At 41.1% G+C, this 22,300-nt stretch overlaps 1 protein-coding gene across 1 annotated transcript in view; it reads right to left on the reverse strand.

Annotated features, from left to right (window-relative positions):
• pip5k1ba (phosphatidylinositol-4-phosphate 5-kinase, type I, beta a) overlaps window positions 1-15,945 on the reverse strand; it is a 34,402-nt gene extending 18,457 nt beyond the window's left edge. Inside the window, exons 1-3 of the mRNA XM_047371995.1 lie at window positions 15,833-15,945; window positions 3,587-3,812; window positions 1,301-1,431 (exon numbers count right to left, since the gene is read on the reverse strand). Of these exons, the coding sequence (XP_047227951.1) occupies window positions 1,301-1,431; window positions 3,587-3,658 (203 nt within the window). The 5' untranslated portion in view covers window positions 3,659-3,812; window positions 15,833-15,945. The remainder of the gene's footprint in view (window positions 1-1,300; window positions 1,432-3,586; window positions 3,813-15,832) is intronic.
• Window positions 15,946-22,300: the final 6,355 nt, after the last annotated feature.

Here is a 22,300-nt window from a genome sequence, read left to right on the forward strand (position 1 = left end):
TGAGCTGTGGCAAGAAGGTTTGCTGTGTCTGTCAGCGTAGTGTCCAGAGCATGGAGGCACCACCAGGAGACAGGCCAGTACACCTGGAGACGTGGAGGAGGCCGTAGGAGGGCAACCACCCAGCAGCAGGACCACTACCTCCACCTTTGTGCAAGGAGGAACAGGAGGAGCACTGCCAGAGCCCTGCTAAATGACCTCCAGCAGGCCACAAATGTGCATGTGTCTGCACAAACGGTTAGAAACCGACTCCATGAGGATGGTATGAGGGCCCAACGTCCACAAATGGGGTTTGTGCTCACAGCCCAACACCGTGCAGGACGCTTGGCATTTGCCAGAGAACACCAGGACTGGCAAATTTGCCACTGGCGCCCTGTGGTCTTCACAGATGAAAGCAGGTTCACACTGAGCACATGTGACAGACGTGACAGAGTCTGGAGACACCGTGGAGAGTGATCTGCTGCCTGCAACATCCTTCAGCATGACCGGTTTGGCAGTGGGTCAGTAATGGTGTGGGGTGGCATTTCTTTGGAGGGCCGCACAGCCCACCATGTGCTCGCCAGAGGTAGCCTGACTGCCATTAGGTACCGAGATGAGATCCTCAGACCCTTTGTGAGACCATATACTGGTACGGTTGGCTCCGGGTTTCTCCTAATGCAGGACAATGCTAGACCTCATGTGGCTGGAGTGTGTCAGCAGTTCCTGCAAGATGAATACATTGAAGCTATGGACTGGACCGCCCGTTCCCCAGACCTGAATCCGATTGAGCACATCTGGGACATCATGTCTCGCTCCATCCACCAACGTCACGTTGCACCACAGACTGTCCAGGAGTTGGCAGATGCTTTAGTCCAGGTCAGGAAGGAGATCCCTCAGGAGACCATCCACCGTCTCATCAGGAGCATGCCCAGGCGTTGTAGGGAGGTCATACAGGCACATGGAGGTCACACACAATACTGAGCCTCATTTTGACTTGTTTTAAGGACATTACATCAAAGTTGGATCAACCTCTAGTGTGTTTTTCCACTTTAATTTTGTGTGTGACTCCAAATCCAGGCCTCCATTGGTTAATACATTTGATTTCCATTGTTGATTTTTGTGTGATTTTGTTGTCAGCACATTCAACTTTATACAGAACAAATTATTCAATGAGAATATTTAATTCATTCAGATCTAGGATGTGTTATTTGAGTTTTCCCTTTATTTTATAGAACAGTGTACATTATACACTTGAATTCCTGCACTAATAGGGTCTTTTAATGCAATCTCTTCAGCTTCATATATACCGTAGGTAAATATTTACCTGGGCAAGAAGACTGTTTCTACCACTGAAAAGTCCTGCATGAGAACATCTCTGTCAGGTTTGGAGCTCTGGTTTCCAACAGCGTAACCAATGCCCAGTTGGATGGCTCCTTTCAGCGCTTCCGGTGTTGGCTGCCAAACAGATTCGTAAATAAAAAATGAAATTAATTACTTCATTCATGTCTTACCTTTACATTTCCCCTTATGAATAGTCTATATTTAGCATCAGTCAGCATTTGCAGTTTAAAGTGTCTGGATTATCACGTTCCCCTCAGGAAAAAAGTTAAGGACTTAGTTGATTCCCTCAGCCTTACTTGGTGTTTAGTGTTAATTAGCTTGTGAACATACTCAGCAGTGGTGATGACCTTATAAACTATCAGAATTACATTAATGTTTAAATGCTTTAAGTGTACAGCCTCAGATAGGGCTTTCTTGGTGTTGTTTGGAAAGATGCTAACATGTAGCAGCTAACTGTTAGCACCACATGTTAACTGAGTGTTTTGTGTAAATACATAGGCTATCTATTTTGAAAAAACAAAATTACATTACTCTACACAAAAAATGGACCAGTGTCAGTATGTAATCTGATCACAAGTCAAAGCTTTACCATCATTTTGTATCTTTAAAGTAACAAGCATATAACCAAGCTAGCAACTTTTTACAGCTAGCTTACTTAAACTCACAAATATATTTGAAATAAGCACAAATTTCAACAATAAATTAATTGGCAACACAAGACTAACTACAAACAAAACAACTTATTGGATTTTGCTGTGGTGGGCACCTGAACATCCTCACTCAACTGAGGAAGGATAACCCAGAAACATCTACTATTTGGGCGGCCGGGCAGTTAGAAACTGATAATCAAGAATCTAATGTTATTTAAGTTTTGCACTTATTGGCAAAAATTTAGGCCTCAATAGAATTAAGGGGAACAGAAAACTTAATATAATTTTCGTGGAACTGGACAGTTGTGAAAGTAGTTTTACAGTACTAACACTTTCTTATTTGTGGTCAAAAAACATTTTCTGCGATCCTGAAACTGATTACAGTCCAATTTCATGACATAATTCAAAAGAACTAGACGATGTAGTAGTTTGTCAGTGATCTTCGTTTTTCCTGAGAGATCCATCATCCTTCAGTTTATCTGATTATTAAGGTTTCAGCGAGGAGTTCTTTGGAAACCACATTGTAGGAACTACAATCCTATCCCATCTGTCAAGCTGTGCTATCTTCCCCAACCAACATTTACATATGGGCCCATACTGGTGGAAAATGGAGTAAACATTGTATTGTCCATAGGTTACATAATTGGAACCATGTTATTTGCATATATGTTTAAGTTTGATTCAGAATTACGTTTTACATACAGACCTACACAGAGCATCCCACTGGTTTTGGTGATTTGGGTATAATTTAGTCAACCCAAATGGGTCCCATACAATAAGCTCATTGAGTCAAGGCCCACTTAGTACCTATACACACTGAGCAACATTCATATGGGGCCCAAATACATAGGTTGGCTGGGTTTGGTTTGGGAAAATTCATATATTCAACAAAAAACAAAAAAATTGTCAGTCAGTCATTTTCTACCACTTATTCCATAGTGGGTCGCAGGGGAGCTGGTGCCTATCTCCAGCAGTCTATGGGCAAGAGGCAGGGTACACCCTGGACAGGTCGCCAGTCCATCGCAGGGCAACACACAAACAACCATACACACACTCATTCACCTAAGGGCAATTTAGAGTGACCAATTAACCTAACAGGCATGTCTTTGGACTGTGGGAGGAAGCCAGAGTACCCGGTGAGAACCCACACATGCACAGGGAGAACATGCAAACTCCATGCAGAAAGACCCCTGGCCAGGAATCGAACCCAGGACCTTCTTGCTGCAAGGCAACAGTGCTACCAACTGCGCCACCGTGTGTTTTTGTAAAATTGTAAAATTATGAGTCAAGATTTCAAATCATGAGGTTACATAAAAGTCTAGTTCTCTGGATGGAAAATGTTCATCTAAAATGTGTGGATATTACTATTTGCTCAAAGACATTGATGCTAATTAATTTGAAATACTTCAGTATGATATTAAAACATGTGTCATAATTTATCAGTGATAAACACCTCATATGAAACTTACAAAGAAAGTTGCACTAAATCAATACTTAATAACATTTAAATACCGAACCTACTGCTGATTATTAAATATTTCTGAAATAATTGCTTAAAGAAAGAAAAACAATCAACTAGGATATCAGAACAAATTTAGCAGTTTAGTTTTTCTTTTTACCTTTTTGTGATCCTTAGACGTTTTAGAGGTTTTTGTTCCTCCTTCTACCTTGTCGGCAGTCTCTGTTGACATCTTTTGGATTTAGGGAACTTATTCAAAGGGAAGCTTGGGTGTCCTTCCTCCAACTTTGAGTTCCTTTTTTCCGCTCACTAATGAATGGACCAATGATGCACGGCTTTACAATCAATGGACGTCATGGAAACTGCATTTCCCAGGTTGTCAGCTTCTGTAGATCATGTGAAGAGAGGAAGATATTTGCATGAAAAAATGTCATAACAATCACTTTGGCTTGTAGAAACCAAAGAATATCATGTTAAATCTGTCCCCTGCAGCCTGACCTTGTATACACTGTTCTGTCAGAGCTACTCCACAGTTCTGATGTCATTTTCAGTTTTTGTAAGACTTTAGCTCCTGAATCCTCCAAAATAACCCTTAATCCCAATTAGGAAGGATTGTAAGACCTGTTACACACAAAATCTCCCACTTTCATAACAGAGAACAGCTAAGGCTTAAAGCTTAGACCCTGAACTTCCCAAAACGCAGCCTGGGACAAAACAAAGCCTTGTTCATGACTGTAAAATAAAATTCCTTATCTCAGTGGTCTTGTCTCACAAAATTAAGGTTCTGGGTTCAAATCCCGCTTGGGCCTGTCTGGCTGAAGTTGGCCTGTTGTCCCCACGCATCTATAGGCTTCCTCCAGGTACTACATCTTCAACACTGACCTTAAAAACCACTAGCGGAACAAATCCGAGCCGGGCCAGGGCAAATGACCGGGCCTTTTAATAAAGCTCATCATAACATCATTTTACAATATACACAAACCCGCAACAGCGGGGCTTACAAGCTTCTGCAACACGAAAAAAAAACTGTCTTTTTGAAGTCCATCAAGGACATGAAATATAACACACCAAGAGAACAAGAAAGACATTAGGCTACATGGTAATTAATGATAAAACAACACAAATTCAAAGCAGTTCAGCACCACGGACAGCATCGGATCATTTTGACACCCACTTAATCTATTTCAAATCAGTAGATTTTAGGTTTGGTAAAACTGGCACAGCGGCCCACATGTTCACAAACAAAATTTCAATATGAAGTACTTTCAGCCTATTAACCACTATTTGAAGGGCCTACGACGAGCCTTGCGCTCCGCGAACTCCTCCACGATGCTCTGTATGTCCAGTTTCTTTGCTGGACAGCATGGCAAGTCCACTCAGTCTCTCCTGTCCTACTGTGCTCCTCAAGTGTTTTTTAATTAGTTTTAACTTGGAGAATGAGCCCTCAGAGGTTGCAACGGTGACGGGAAGAGTCAAACATAAAAGGAGGGCGGTGCAAACCTCACTGAATGTAGAAGTTACAGCTGAGTGGTTGACAAGGAGATTTTTGCTTTGTTATCTGGTCCTGAAAACAGATTCTCAAACAAAGCCGCTGGCCAGGGAAGCTGGGGCTGATGTCCCGACTGTAGTGCTCACTAAGCCTCCGGGCAGCTTGCTGTAACTCTTCATCTCCTGCTTGCAGCAGTGTGTTGGGGTGTATTGCCTCAAACATTTTCACGGTTCTGTTTAAGCTGGTGAATCTTTGGGACAGTTGGTGGATGATAATATCAAGACAGGCATTAAAAACGTGCACCCGAAAGTTGCTCTCTGCGTCAGTGTCTTCAGAAAGTTCATCAAAGTGACGCTTAACTTTTCTGGCCCGGGTTGCTTCAAACTGTGTTTGACTTCCCCATTTTCTGGCTAGAGCAAGAGTGGCAGACTGAGCTTCAGCAAACTGCTCCCTAAACTCCATCAAAACGCTGATGGTGTTTTGCAGAAGAGTAGATGCTTTCAGAATATCCGCGTCCTTAGCTTGCAGTAACTGTGAGGCAGCGTTTATACAGGTCCTTCTCAAAATATTAGCATATTGTGATAAAGTTCATTATTTTCCATAATGTCATGATGAAAATTTAACATTAATATATTTGAGATTCATTGCACACTAACTAAAATATTTCAGGTCTTTTATTGTCTTAATACAGATGATTTTGGCATACAGCTCATGAAAACCCAAAATTCCTATCTCACAAAATTAGCATATCATTAAAAGGGTCTCTAAACGAGCTATGAACCTAATCATCTGAATCAACGAGTTAACTCTAAACACCTGCAAAAGATTCCTGAGGCCTTTAAAACTCCCAGCCTGGTTCATCACTCAAAACCCCAATCATGGGTAAGACTGCCAACCTGACTGCTGTCCAGAAGGCCACTATTGACACCCTCAAGCAAGAGGGTAAGACACAGAAAGAAATATCTGAACGAATAGGCTGTTCCCAGAGTGCTGTATCAAGGCACCTCAGTGGGAAGTCTGTGGGAAGGAAAAAGTGTGGCAGAAAACGCTGCACAACGAGAAGAGGTGACCGGACCCTGAGGAAGATTGTGGAGAAGGGCCGATTCCAGACCTTGGGGGACCTGCGGAAGCAGTGGACTGAGTCTGGAGTAGAAACATCCAGAGCCACCGTGCACAGGTGTGTGCAGGAAATGGGCTACAGGTGCCGCATTCCCCAGGTCAAGCCACTTTTGAACCAGAAACAGCGGCAGAAGCGCCTGACCTGGGCTACAGAGAAGCAGCACTGGACGGTTGCTCAGTGGTCCAAAGTACTTTTTTCGGATGAAAGCAAATTCTGCATGTCATTCGGAAATCAAGGTGCCAGAGTCTGGAGGAAGACTGGGGAGAAGGAAATGCCAAAATGCCAGAAGTCCAGTGTCAAGTACCCACAGTCAGTGATGGTCTGGGGTGCCGTGTCAGCTGCTGGTGTTGGTCCACTGTGTTTTATCAAGGGCAGGGTCAATGCAGCTAGCTATCAGGAGATTTTGGAGCACTTCATGCTTCCATCTGCTGAAAAGCTTTATGGAGATGAAGATTTCATTTTTCAGCACGACCTGGCACCTGCTCACAGTGCCAAAACCACTGGTAAATGGTTTACTGACCATGGTATCACTGTGCTCAATTGGCCTGCCAACTCTCCTGACCTGAACCCCATAGAGAATCTGTGGGATATTGTGAAGAGAACGTTGAAAGACTCAAGACCCAACACTCTGGATGAGCTAAAGGCCGCTATCGAAGCATCCTGGGCCTCCATAAGACCTCAGCAGTGCCACAGGTTGATTGCCTCCATGCCACGCCGCATTGAAGCAGTCATTTCTGCAAAAGGATTCCCGACCAAGTATTGAGTGCATAACTTTACATGATTAGTTTAAGGTTGACCTTTCTTGTATTAAAAACACTTTTCTTTTATTGGTCGGATGAAATATGCTAATTTTGTGAGATAGGAATTTTGGGTTTTCATGAGCTGTATGCCAAAATCATCCGTATTAAGACAATAAAAGACCTGAAATATTTCAGTTAGTGTGCAATGAATCTAAAATAAATGAATGTTAAATTTTCATCATTACATTATGGAAAATAATGAACTTCATCACAATATGCTAATATTTTGAGAAGGACCTGTACTCTCAAGAATCTTGGTTTGCATGTTGACCAAAAATATGAAAGAAAATTTGCTTATGGTATTCTTGAGCGCACTTGCTTCACTGCGCTCCTCTTTTTTGTCACTGGTCAGGGATGTTTTGACGAGGACTTTTAGAATGTCTCCATATTTGTGCCTTAACGTAAAAAGCGCTTCATATCGAGATGACCAGCGAGTGGGACAGAGGCATTTTATTGTGACAGTTCTGCTCTCTGGGGTTATTAATTCATTCAGGAGCGCCCATCGTTTGATACTGTGTCCAAAAAAGTTGTACAGGTTCTCTACAGTGTCATAGAGCTGCTTCACTCAGGGACATTTTTAACAGAGTCGTTGAGAGCAAGGTTGAGATTATGAGCAGCGCAATGAACATAACCGGCAAGGGGCTCCATCTCTGTTATTCTTGCCTAAATACGCACCACTCATATTCGCGGCCCCATCATTGCCCTCTCCGCGGCATTTAGACAGACCTATTCCATTTTTCTCTATAGAGCCCAGGATTTGGTTTTCAAGCTCAGACGCTGATGAGCATACAGTCGCTTCAAAAACCCCAAAACACTTCATTGATCTGTATATCTGTTGGAATATCCATGTCATTCTTAACATTACATAACGGTACACCAGGCTCAGCTGGTCTATCTTTGACACATCTTGCGTTGTGTCCATGATAATGGAATAAAACGGGGCTCGGTTTATTTAATTAATTATGACATCTTTCACACGTTGAGACAGGATGTAAATAATCTCATCTTAAATCTGGTGACTTAGGTATTTCACTGACCCTTCTGGTCGGTTAATTAGCTCTTTCAAAACAGGGTCGTAGCGACCTAATAACTCGATTATTGACAAAAAAATTGCCAGCATTTCCCTGACCAAGAACTTCCCTGTGGCCCCTGAATGCCAGGTTGCATGAAGCCAGAGTAAGAGTGACACTTATAATGCGCTCCGGTACCTGTCTCCAAAACAAGGCTGTATTACGCGCATTCCTCTCCATTTCAGCGTCTATTGTGCTGCTCATAGACTATGTATGCAACAGGATGTATTTGCGTGGATTCATGCTTCTCAACTTTGGCAGGAAGATGTTTCCAGTCTCTTATTCCGTTTACCCATACATTGTTGTAATACGCCAGCAAGGCTCACAGTATACAGCAGTCTAATTTGGGGGAATAGCACATCCAGCAGCGGGGAAGATTCATCCCAATTTTAGTAGTGGTGTAATAACCTTCCGAAAAACACCGATTGTTTTTATCAGTGGGAAATGGACCTTTGGGTCTGCATGGGCCCATCGTAAAGATATATCTTTTAATGATGGCGTCCTGGATGTTTTCAGCAAAATTGGCCCGATCAGTCGGAAAACATTCCAGATGAGGGTTTTCACCTGTACCAGGAGCAGACCTGCTGCTGCTTTCATTTTCAGTGTCCAGTGCGGGTGAGGAGGGGGGCTGCTGGTCCGGCACCAGGTCTGGCTCGACCCTGGAGCATCCAGAAACTGCTGAGTCCCTGACATCACCGCTATACCGCCGAGAGAGAAAAAAATGGGCTATAAGCTAGGCGGGCTGGGCTGGGCTACTACAGTTTACAGCCACCAACAGTCGACAACTAACTCACACATTGTGAAAAGTGATTGTTAGAATGGCTACCCGTAATTAACCTGGCTGTGCTGGGCGTTTTGGCGGGCCTGAATCGCTGCCAACAAAAAAGTCGGCTTCATCTCCAGGTCCATGTCCAGTTTTTGTAACTTGGCATTTCCTTGCTCTCCTTTTCCTTTTCTTTTCGCTTTGCTGCTCCTCTTTTATGCTTGTATGAAGTGCCACTCATGTCGGTAAAAATGCTCCACTTAGTTTACAATCTGTTGCCTAGTGACCGATGATGACGTTGGTGGACAGTTGGTGACGAGTTTTACCCAAAATACACTTGGAGAAAATATCGGTGATCCACTTGAAAATCTGCGTGCCATAAAGTTAAATGTAAGAGTGAAAATAAAGCCGGTCATGCAGAACAACGTTTTATTCAATATTTTACACCTAATACATCGCTAAAGTCAGTCGGTCTTATATAGCTTTTAGAAACCATCACTCAGTCCTGACTGTGACACCCTTTAAAACCCCATGTAGAGACGAGTTATTTTCTCAGGCTTGTACGGTGCTCATTAGGGGACATCCAGTAGAGAGCTGTCTTTCTCTAACTGTCACCGGACCTGATAGAGGTCTGGTAGTTAGAAAGTTAATCCTACCTCCCATCCGGGCCCCCTGTAGGCCAGGGCTGGAGGCGTGCCGTCCACCCAGCCCCCCCTGAGACCCCGACCCTGCTAAAAATCTCTTCAATCTTTTGACATTTTGGCGTAGAGGTAGCATTATCCGATGCTTGGATGCAAATTTACTTGTAAACAAATACTTTTTATACTTCAATTTTTATTGAAGCTGCCTCTGAAATATCTAGTATGATTGGAAATATTGCTGCTTTTAATTAGGAAGCATGAACATATAAATTGCAAGTGACATGTATAGGTTTTTACTTATTGAAGTGGTGTTCTACCCCTCGTCACTTCATATTAAATGCTAAACATCGTAGTGTATGAGCTGGGACGTGGTAGAAATCATCTTGATGCCCCTAAATTTGGTTTGTTACCTTCTTTGTTTTTTACGATTTTATTTCTGACACCAGTGGCCTTTATTTTTGTTATTTGAAAGTAGGCAGATGGGAAGTGGGGTGAGAAGAGGGGGAAGTCATGCAGCACAGGTCGCTGGGGCCAGAACTCGAACCAGGGACAACTGCATCAAGGACTGAAGCCTCTGTATTCATATGGGTCGCGTGCTCTACTGCTACAACATCCGCTGCACCCTGGTTTGTTAACTTCTTAGGCTGGATAGGAAGTCAAAGCCAGTGGCCATCTAAGTGGTGTCTGTACTCTCCAGTCCATATTACCACATAGCTTAAAGAAAGCTTTGTGTCCAGTTATTATAGTATTATATGTTTTTTATAGTAGGCAGTGGGATTTGGCCTATTGGTCTTCCATTAGACCAGACTGACAGGATGTACACTGACCCTTACTTAAGGATAGCTGGGTTTGGCTCCAGCAGGCCACAAATGTGCATGTGTCTGCACAAACGGTTAGAAACTGACTCCACGACGATGGTATGAGGGCCCGACGTCCACAAATGGGGGTTGTGCTCACAGCCCAACACCGTGCAGGACGCTTGGCATTTGCCAGAGAACACCAGGATTGGCAAATTCGCCACTGGTGCCCTGTGCTCTTCACAGATGAAAGCAGGTTCACACTAAGCACATGTGACAGACGTGACAGAGTCTGGAGACACCGTGGAGAGAGATCTGCTGCCTGCAACATCCTTCAGCATGACAGGTTTGGCAGTGGGTCAGTAATGGTGTGGGGTGGCATTTCTTTGGAGGGCCGCACAGCCCACCATGTGCTCGCCAGAGGTAGCCTGACTGCCATTAGGTACCGAGATGAGATCCTCAGACCCCTTGTGAGACCATATGCTGGTGTGGTTGGCCCTGGGTTCCTCCTAATGCAGGACAATGCTAGACCTCATGTGGCTGGAGTTTGTCAGCAGTTCCTGCAAGATGAAGACATTGAAGCTATGGACTGGCCCGCCCGTTCCCCAGACCTGAATCTGATTGAGCACATCTGGGACATCATGTCTCGCTCATCCACCAACGTCATGTTGCACCACAGACTGTCCAGGAGTTGGCGGATGCTTTAGTCCAGGTCTTGGAGGAGATCCCTCAGGAGACCATCCCCCGTCTCATCAGGAGCATGTCCAGGTGTTGTAGGGAGGTCATACAGACACATGGAGGTCACACACAATACTGAGCCTCATTTTGACTTGTTTTAAGGACATTACATCAAAGTTGGATCAACCTCTAGTGTGTTTTTCCACTTTAATTTTGTGTGTGACTCCAAATCCAGGCCTCTATTGGTTAATAAATTTGATTTCCATTGATGATTTTTGTGTGATTTTGTTGTCAGCACATTCAACTTTGTACAGAACAAAGTATTCAATGAGAATATTTCATTCATTCAGATCTAGGATGTGTTATTTGAGTGTTTCCTTTATTTTTTTGAGCAGTGTATATAAATAAACTGAATTGAATTTAATTACTCAGAGACCAGATTAATATGGCTTTACTGACCTGCTAGTTGTTCTCAGGTTTATGCTGCAGAGAATGATTTTCTTGTTTGTTCGTGTTTTATATGCAGCAGAATTAGTGATCTACTTGGTGGCTCTAAACTCCTCAGTTGGTTCCAGCGTCTTCCAGCCAGGCCCGACCCACCCTCTCCTGTTCTGGGATCTCTAACGTTTGGATCTGTCAGTGAGATGTTCTCATATTTTATGAAATTTGGTGAAATATCAGAAGCAAAAAATTATTTAATTCAATAAAGTTATTAACGCTCTTCTCGTGCATTACTGAATCCAGGTCATATATTGAAATGGTTGTTATGTAGTAAGATCCTGTTACAATATTTTAGTTGCACTTCATTTTTTATTGTTTAAAGTTTGTAACGTACAATAAATGGAAATGCTGCACTTTTAATGTTTTAATAACTTTTGAACCCATTTCATGCAGCCAGTCATATATCGATCTATATCCATACCTATCTGCAGCACTCATTGGCGGGGGGCACCCAGGACAGGTCGCCAGTCCATTAAAGGGATACACACCTGAGGGTAATTTAAAGAGACCAATTAATCTAGCAGTCATGTCTCTGGACTATTGGAGGAAGCTGGAGTACCCAGAGGGAACCCACACATGCACAGGGAGAACATGCAAACTCCATGCAGAAAGACTCCAGGTCAGGATTTGAACCCATGACCTTCTTGCTGCAAGGCAGCAGTGCCAACAACTCCATCACCAGATCAGTTGTCTTTATTCTACAGAAAAACAAATTGTTCTGCTCTAGATTGTTCAGTGGAACTGTAGCATGAATTAAAGAATCATTTCTATCAGTTTCCACAGTATTGTAATCCACAGTAAGCCTAAAAATGGACTCATTTTACAGAAGAATCAGTTTTAATGTGAAACACTCTAGATTTTCTACATTAATTTGATTAAAATATAGGAACTACTGGATAATTGTAACAATAAACAATTTACAGTGTATGCTGAGGCTTATCCGTGTAGAAAAGCCATTTGTACCCAAACTTTAACTTCTCTCCTCCCGGCCGCTTCATAATTAGCTGCGAACACCTCCAGTGCAAAATGAAGGTCATGAATGTTTTGGAGCGAGCAAGTGCGAACTTGCAAGAAGTGGCACAGACACGCAGAGAAGCCCTGTTTATTTTAAGGTCTCTGCTTCAGGATGTGGTTTTGTGGTCTTGACTCACAGAGAGCTAAACTGGGTTATGGAGGGTCGTCAAGAAAAAAACTTTCAGGGATCTTCTCTCACAGCTTCATTAGTTTACGTATTAATATTTGAGGTAGAAAAGCCTGAAGTAAAAGATAAAACATGACCCAGTGGGTGGTTAAAGTTTAAACAACACCTTGACCGGAGAAAAGCTTCACAATGTGGCTAAAAACAAACCTTCAAATATCCTGCTTGGTCTAGTCCAGGGGTCTGCAACCTTTTCCACACAAACCTTTCAGAGCCGCAAATGTTACCTGACCTTTTATAAGAAAACACCCTTTAATTTTTGATAAATATCTACTATAGGAAATTTGTGGCCATTTTTAAAGAACCACCATTTTAGTTCTATTTTTAGGTTTTAGAGTAAAGAAAAAAATGCAAAAAGAGGATGGATAGATCTTCTATGGGATGTTTGTGAAAAAAGATGTAAAAAAAACGCTTCAGTTTCTAACCAAATGACAAGAAATTATATCAAAAAATATTTCTGGTACTTTTAGTGTCATTCTGTTGTTTAAATTCAATGAAACTATTCCATGTAAAAAGTGAAAAACTGCTAGAACCTGTATTTGTTATTTTATATATATATATATATATATATATATATATATATATATATATATATATATATATACATATATATATATATATACACATATATATATATATATAGTTATTTAGAGCCATTGAGGAAGGTCCAAAGAGCCACTTGTGGCTCCAGAGCCGCAGGTTGTAGACCACTGGTCTAGTCAAAGAACAATCTGTTCTACCACAGTTTTGAGTTAAACCTCAGTTGTACTAAGATTACATTGGTGAAAAATGTATCATTTAAATAAAAACAATAAAACCTTTAATTTTTATCGTTTTCACACGGTTAAATCTTCATTATGTTAACAAAACAGCAACAAAAAAATAATAACTTGAGTTATAGACATAAACGTTTGTTATGGTGACTCATACATCAAACCAAGCTGCTGCCTACTGGGTCAAAGTGCAATTTTTAACGTGGTTCAGCAAGACTTAACCTCTAATTGTGGACTTTGCATGTCTTATACAACCCTGAGGACATTTCAGACAACAAAGCTCGTAGTTCACGTCCATTAGGAATATTTTCACAGTTCAGCACATTTTTTATGGTAAGTCTGTGTCTTCAACTTAGAGAAAAAGAAAACAACAACTTTGCATTAAATTTAAAAACTGATTTTAGACCTGGGGTGTCCAAAGTGTGGCCCATGGGCCATGTGCATCCCTTGGAATGATTTTGTGCGGCCCGTACAAATGTGGTCCAACAGGATAGGTGCTTGATGCAGATGGACCCTTTTTAAACTTCTAGGATTTTTACTGAAGCTAGGCATCGGAAAAATTATAGACAAATTAAAATAGTCTGGAAAATGTTATGTACAACATATAATATTCATCTTTTATTAACCAGCTTATTGCTTTTGGTTAAATTTTATTGTGAATATGACCAGAAACAAGACTTGGGTGCATTCATTCGTTAAGCTAAATGCAGAAAACCTTTCAGAAGAAAGATGAAATTCTAAGAACAGGTTTTTTCTTCTATTCAATCAACTGAGAACATTTATACAATTGTTTGCCTTTTTGTCACTGAAGCAAACTTCAAAGATCCTTTTTATGTTACAGATCTACAGTGATGTACCAGATACCTTCCCCACAAAAATGTAAGAATTTTGTCTCAGTAAAATATATTTAGTGTTTGTTTTATTGTCGAGCAGCTAAAAAAATACTGTAAAATTATTTATTAAAAACATTTTATCGGTGTGGCCCACATGTACTTTAACTTGGTGATTTGGACAACCCTGTCAATTAGTGTCACTGAGAAAAATAAGGATCCCCAACCTAACCTGCCCTACCAGGGTTTACACTAACCGGCCCAAAAATCTGACCTCTGGTACCAGTGGATTGGTTACAAGTCGATGTGCCACACAGTCAGTCAGTTATTATGCTTATATCCCACCTGCCTACAGAACCCAGAACCAGTTTCTTTCATTCCAACCTTTCAGCACCACTGGTAAGACCAAAGGTTTCATAATAATAATAATAGTACATCATGGACAAGATGGTAGATCTAAATCAGCCTGGAAATGGCTGGCCCCATTGGTGGCAATTAGAAAAAATTTAATATGACCATCAGTCACCGTTGGTTTGGAGCTTCATTGTAGGTCTTACTTTATGGGGTGAGGTTGATCCTGAGGAAAGTGAGGGACCAACCCAAGGCAACACAAGTGGAGTTTGCTAATAATCTGAAGGCAGATGAGAACAGAGACACCCGTCTATTACGCTGTAATGGGTTGAGATCTTCCACCCTTAGCACATATATAGGACTGTCTAAAGCCTGTTGGAGAACTTGATTCTAAATGATTCAGTGAAGGCTTGAGAGAAATGAGACCAAAATTGAGTTCTTTGGTATCATCATGTTTAGAGAAAGAGAAATGTTGACCCAAAGAAACAAATGCCCAAAGTAAAGCATGGGGGTGGAACCATTATGTTTTGGATTTGTTTTTGTGGTTCTCTGTTGTCACCAAACCTCAGAACAGACTTTGTTTTTCATTTGGTCGTGTATTTGTGTAGATCGGAGCACGATGTGTTCTTTTCAGAGATCTTTTAGCCTACTTCATGTTGTCAGACAGGTCCAATTTAATTGACTGCTTGACTCTACAGGTCTCTTGGTAATCCAGTCCGGTGGGGCTAGTGGAACTGATCCAAAACATTTTGATTTGGATTAATCCCAGTTACTCAATGATTTAACGGGGCTTTTTGTTTTTATTGATATAAGAATTAGTTTGATGAGGAAAACTTTAGCTCTGCTTTGTTCTAACAATACATTTTGGTACAACTCTCAGTCTGTACTGTAACTTATACTTCATAATGTCCTAATTTAGGTGTTGACTTTCCATTTTTAAAATGCCCACGCTACACCCTGACGTTAAATCAACACCTCCTAAGTATAAGATAAGTACTGTAGCTCTCATGAGGGCCTCCACCAGGACTAAGCTTGCTGTCTGAGAGCTGGGTGTAAACTGCAAACAGGCCTGTGTTTAACTTGACGTTTCAGGTGAAGGAAGGCAAATATTTAAACCTGCTCCTTTTTACATGTATGTAAATGACAGAAAGTGCTCCTTTCAAGCTTGTTGCAGGCTTTTTTGCTTTTGTTCCTCTGAGTGAGGAAGTAGAGAGCTGATTTCCTCTTGTGATATAATCTTCAGCTCATGTTCCCGTTGCAGGGCGACCCACAAACGGGCCAGACAAGCTGGGTGGCGCCGTCACTGCTGCTCACACCAGGAGGTGAAACCTACAGCTAGCAGAGTGAGGTAAAGGCTGGATCTGTGAAGAACAAGCCGAGAAGCAGAAGTCTTACCTGAGCTGTCAGGATGCTGTGAAGGTGGTGGTGAATGCAGGTCTGAGGAAACACCAACACCAGGGTTAGGTGAGCAGAACTCTGACTGCGGAGAAATGAAGAGCCTACTGCTGCCTCGGCTGTAAAGCATCCTCACCACTTCCCCTCTGTCTGTCTTCCTCTGTTCGCGCCTCTCTCCGCCCACCTGTTGTGCTTATCCTTGTTTGAGTTGCTTTCTGAGTTGGAGTTTAATCTGCTGCAAACATTACCCTGAAAAGAAAACGCCAGAACCTTCGAAACATGTTCTACAGAACAGTCTCTGGAGCTTTTAATATTGCATTTGAAAATTAACAAGAACAAATCAAGTAAAAATGAGGCCTATGCATGATTCAACAGCTGACAGAACCACCTTTAGCAGCAATAACTCTGACAACCACAGCATTTCAGTCAGGTTGAGGTCTGGTCTTTGACTAGGCCATATCAGAATCCTGATTCTTTTTTCAGCTATTCTGTTGTAGATTTGCTGCTGTGTTTGGGATCACTGTCCTTTTGATGACCCGGTTTGGGGAAAGCTTTATGAATTCAGTAATTGAAAGAATCACGGATGTCATACCTGCAAAACAGGTCCAAATCATCACTCCTCCCCCACCGTACTTGACAGTTGCTATTAGGTGTTTAGACTGATATTCTGTGTTTGGTGCCCTCATTAAAGATGTTTTGCATGGCCAAACATCTCTAATTTGGTCTCTTCTGGCCAAAGGACACTGTTCAGAAGTCTTGTGGTTAATTCAGATGCAGCTTTGCTAAGCTAAGCTGGGCTACTCTGGTCATCTCCAGTAATGAGCTGGACCCAGGTAGGCACATGTGGTCCTCGGCTTACGGACTGGAGCAAATGGCAGAGGAGAAAGGCTACCGAAGGACTGTCACTTTCCCAAAGGAGATTTATTTGAGCTACATGCTGGTTTATCTTGATTTTCAGCTTTTGGGGAAAGTACTGAGGGTGCAAAGAGTCTGGTTGATGACAAGGTAGCTACAGGGGAGCGTGGGGAGTCAGGTCTGTTGATGTTCAGTGTTTTTCTTGGTGAAAAGGTAGTTAGGGCTGTTGCAGGTGGATGTTAAAAGGATACCATTTGGTCACTTCAAGAGTCATTTTATAGGAGATTTCACAAGGTAGAAAAGGAGAAGGTGAGATACATAATGAGCCAAACTTAATGAGCCGCAGCACCCTTGTTGAGCCAATGGTCACCCTTTCCCCAGAACAACCTGCTCCTAGGCACAGCAGCTAAAGAGGAGATGAGGAACAGTGACTGAAACTCACATTTCACCAATGAACGTTCATCAAAGCTTCCAGCCCTGATCTTCACCTGGGAGGAGCGCCGAAGGCAGGGAAGACAGAAAAAAAGTACCCAAAAGGATGTTTTAGGGTTTTAGGGAAGAGGGTTTCTCCTGAAAACACTAATCAACAGTATTTCTTATTTTCCTGTCATGAACTTTAACATTTCACATGCTTTCTGTGGCCAGTAGAGTATTAGGTGGAGCTCTTTGGTTTTCTGTCATTTCTCTGAGCCTTTCACGATCTGACCTGGGGGAAAATCTGCTGGGATGTCCAAGACTGGGAAGATTAGCAAGTCCACTTGTGAATAAACTTCCTCTCCGTAGAACAATGCACTACAAATAGTTTGGAAATGACCTTATCAGCCTCCACAGATTAATGGGGAGCAACAGTTGCTTCACTAAGTTATTTGCTGATGTCTTTGCACCTTGACATTGTGATAACAGACACCTGTTTGCCCACGACCAGGGAACTGCTTAATCTCCTGCTTTGGTGTCATCAGTTGATTGGCTGTATGTTTGTCAACTTTTTAACTTTTCCGTTAGATATAATTGTTTAAAATGAGAGGTTTGAAACAAGCAGACATTGAGACAGGTGGGCTAATAGGAAGCGGTGGACAAGGCAGGAAGAAGCTAATGACTTCTTGTGGTTTGTGATGAACAAATGACAAATAAAAATCCAAATGAACAACTGGCGTAGTCCAGTCTGCAATACCTACATCAAGCAGGCAAAAGGCAACTGAAATGACTCGCGTTTACGCTTGTTTTTCATGTTCACTTTATTTCAAACAGTCCTTTTAAAAGGACAAACACTTGGACACTGAGAATCCAACAGCTGTCTCCAAAAATGTGGACAACAGCTGCTCAGATTGATGTTTTAGAAAGATTTTGTCCTTCATATCAAACATCAAAACAGCTGTTAGTTCACACATCAGCTCAAAAACATCTGAATATAACAAAGCGTAGATGTTTCAGGCCCTTATAAAAAACTTACATTTTTGTTTCTCATGATGTAAAAGTCTGAGTGTGAATGTAAAACTAAATTAATGAAGAAATGAAGGGTTAAAACTATTCAATGTGTGGTAAATGTGGTTAAAACCCCAAGGAACTAAATTCACATAGCCTGAATTTAGAGCTTTGCTGAAATGTGAAAAGTAATTTCCAGGAACTTAAATGGATCATCATTTGTGTTGTTTCCACTCAGCAGTTTTTCTGGCCTTTTTTTCCTTGCTTGCCCATTTTCTTCCTTATTGCTGAATTATGAACTCTGACCTTAACTGAGAAGTGAGGGCTGCTGTTCTTGGTTCTCCTGAATGAGTCGTTGATGAGCTCTTTTGTAGTAATTTTGGTGGACTGGGCACTCCTAGGAAGCTTCACAACTGTTCCATGTTTTCTCCATTTGTGGATAATCGCTCTCAGGGTTTTCCTCTACAGTAAGAAAGCCTTAGAAGTGTCCTCTCAGCAATCCAGCCTGGGTGTGTCGACTGAAACTGAACAGAAAAAGTGCTTAATCATAAATTTGTTATTTATCTATGAGGCAATTACTTTTCCATATAGAGTCCGTTTGGTTTGGAGCTTTTTCCTTTAATAAATTAAATCATTATTACCGTATTTAAGTGTGACAAAAAAAGCTGAATGAGAACAAATCTGTAAAAGAACACAGACTTTATAGCACAGCTGACAGGAAGGAATAAACTGCTGTAAGGTACAAGCAAGCCCAAAATGATTCAGTCTCCGGGTCAATTTAAGCACAATCTTTGATTTTTACAAAAATGCTTCCTTTGATTGGAAGCAATATTAATTGTCTTGGCGTGATCCACTCAGAGTCCGGACTTGAATCTGATAGAGAATCTGTGGAGGGAGCTAAAGATTAGGGTGATGGCAAGAATGCCAACCTCAAAGACTTGGAGCAACAGAAACATGCAAAAAGCTCCACAGCAATTATAAGAAGGGTTTGGGTGCTGTAATGTCAATAAAAAAATTTCCTCTGATTATTGAGAAGGGTACAAATCATTTTCAACATGCCTTTTTTTTTTTTATAAAATGTAAATTTAAACTCTTTGACATTGTTTTATTATCTTTTGAGCGTTGCCTCATTTCCTATCAGAAAAAAACTTCCTGGCTGAATAAAAGTAACTTTAAATCTAATTTTAAACCAGACACATGAGCTGAATTTACAGGTTTACAGTCATTAAATCCAACTTTTAGTTTAAAGGTATCTGTAGCTGATTATGCCCATTTTTCTATTTGTAAAGCTAGAGTTAAGAACCATTTTGATATAAATTAAAATTACACAATTTTCTCTTAAACTTTTTTGTGTTTGTAATAACACAATATCTAGCAAAACTAATTTCCCTCAAAAATCCCGTATATCTCAGCTGAGATTTTAGAATTTAGTCTTTTTGGTTGAAGTTTCTCATTAAAACTTGAAAAACGATTGAATTTTGCTCCTAAGCTGGTCGTGTTACCAGTCTGCCATCAAACCTGTTCACTGAACTTCTCTTTATTCTCTTTATTTTAAGCATTCACAGGCCTGTCTTCTTCAAATGTTTCACCACCATCTTTTGCCACTTTGAGCCAAAACATGAAGACTGAAGGCAGGAAAAGGTTATATTTTTTTACTTTCATAAACAGCAGAATATCTCTGTTCTTTAATTACAGCTTCTACCTAAATATTTTGAAGATAATAGGCAGACATGTTTGTCTGCATTAGCAGAGGGAGTGTTCAGATCCTGAACTGCAAGAAACGCTTCAACATTGTGATGTAAACGTGTTAGAAATAAAGAATCCTCCATTACAAATCCTATTTATGCCAATTAGTTCTAAGATGATACCTCGCCTCACTGTTTTACATGTTTATTGTTCATTTTCCGATGTAGAATCTAAAAAGAAAAAGTGCAGTTAGACACAATATACCCGTGTAGTTTAGAATTAATTTGGACCTATCAGATTTGGACCCTTTTTTTGTGAATGCCATCTCTTGGTTGACTTCAGAACCTCTTCCCATGGGTGCAGGTGAGAGGTTTCAGTCACTGTGTTGATGGAGCTGAGCTCAGCTGGTGTAGTCGGTGCTCAGTGCTGCTGGGAGGCTCTCAGGGACCTGATCCAAACATGTGAAGACAGATCAGAAACAAAGAGAGGTTTCTGGACATTTTTAGATAACCATATACTGGGATGAATGTAAACCTCTGGTATTTCTGGGCAGAAATGGAAATTAACAATAGAGACAAAAGTCTGTTAACATAAAACAGATAAGGCAATACTAAAGGAAGGTTTACTAAAGGAATTATTATTGTCTCGAGGTGTTCAACCTGCAACCTGTGTCCCACCCTGAAACCTCAGCGGTGAGACTAAAGAGCCTTCTGGCCTGGTTGTCAATAAGAACCTAAAACACTGTAACAACAACAACAATAATAACTGCAATGCATGTGTGAATGAATGTGTTTATTCTTTAGCTTGTGTCACTAAACATCTCCCACATAATTGAAGTTATTGGTTCTTGTTCACCTTTACAGAGGTTAAGTGCGACTCTTGATCTAGGCTCTTTCAGACTTCTTAAACTCTGGATTATCCGGTTATCTGGTGCTGTATGGATCCCTGGTCGGAGTCTAGATCTTCTAGATCCTCAGTGTTCTGCAGATCTCTGATGACTCTTGACAGCCAGTCTGTATCTGCAGATCCTTCCTCACCTGCAGAACATCTCATTTTACTGTGCCTTGCAGAAGCATACAAACTTTTAACCTTTTCACATGTACAAATAGAATTTTAAAATGAGTAATGTGCATTATATTTAGCCCCCTTTTCTCTGATGCCCCTAAATACAATCCAGTGCAAACAGTTGCCTTTGAAATAGATCATGGATAAAGTTGTAGTGAAACCTTTCCCATTATCTGAAAATGGAAAGAGCATGACACAACTGCAAACCTCCTTAACTGACCTTAAAGTCAGGCAAAGTGATGAATCAAAATTAGCCAAAATGGCAGTGGTAACTATGGAGGAGCTGCAGAGATCCACAGCTCAGTTGGGAGAATCTGCTGACAGGACAACTATTAGCAGGGCACTCGTCACAATCTGATCTTTTTGGAAGAGTGAGAAGAAGAAAGCTACTGTTGAAAGAAAGCCTTCAGAAGTCCTGTTTGCAGTTTGTCACTAGCCATGTAGGGGACACAGCTAACAGGTGGACGTAGGACCAAAAATGAACTATTTGTCTAGTCTAAAACAACATCACGGTTTATGCTGCATGGCCATGCAATTATTAAACAGATAGTATGTGTTTTGTTGATGAACTTGAATTTCATAAAATGACCGATTTATGCATTAATCGAGTGATTTATTGTGTTTTGCATTGAATTGTAGCGCTTGACCTCTAGAGAAACGCGCTGTTGTTGGTTTTGTAAAAGTAAAGCAACACTGACATCTGCCGGTGGTTTGCTGATCTGCAAGGAGCCAAATTATGCAGAATTTGAAAAGTTGTAATTAATCTATGATCAATAACGCTTCTTTGGGTTTAGTGATAGCACTCCTTTGTTTTCTCTGTTTCAGGGACACTAAAACAAATATGTGCAGATCAAGACTGTCTGTCAGGCTCTTGCATCTAGCACAACATAGCCTTCAGTCTCTTTCATCTAATTCATAAGTAAAAAAAGTCCTTGCCATTAAAGTAAATGTAACCTATCATGTTTACTTATACGTTTACTTTACTTTTTAATATTATTTAATTTTATTAATTCACGTGAATGAGGACCCAACTTTATCTTTCCATCATGCTCAGTAAGGAGGTTCGTAAAGAAGGTAAAAAATAAAAAGTCCTCAGAAGAGTGAAATTTGGGGCTCACATAGACTCCATATCAACCATTAGAAACAGTTTCGTGCTCAACCCAAATGAAAACATGTAGAGTTTGCTAAAGTCTCCTAGGACTTTACCTAGAAATGTGCACTTTGATCAAATGAGGCTAAGATTGAGCTTTTCAGCAACAAACAGGGTGAGTTTGGCATAAAATGAAGCATGATTATGTGGGACAGCATCTTATACCCACTGCTAGGTACGTCAGTAGACCTGTGATGCTGTGGGCCTCTTTCTCTCTAAAGGCCATGGGGACCTTGTAACGGTGCTTTGCATCATAAACAGCAAGAGCACCAATTAATAAAATATATATA

This window comes from Girardinichthys multiradiatus, chromosome 8, assembly GCF_021462225.1.
Source record: "Girardinichthys multiradiatus isolate DD_20200921_A chromosome 8, DD_fGirMul_XY1, whole genome shotgun sequence".
NCBI classification, from domain to species: Eukaryota; Metazoa; Chordata; class Actinopteri; order Cyprinodontiformes; family Goodeidae; genus Girardinichthys; species Girardinichthys multiradiatus.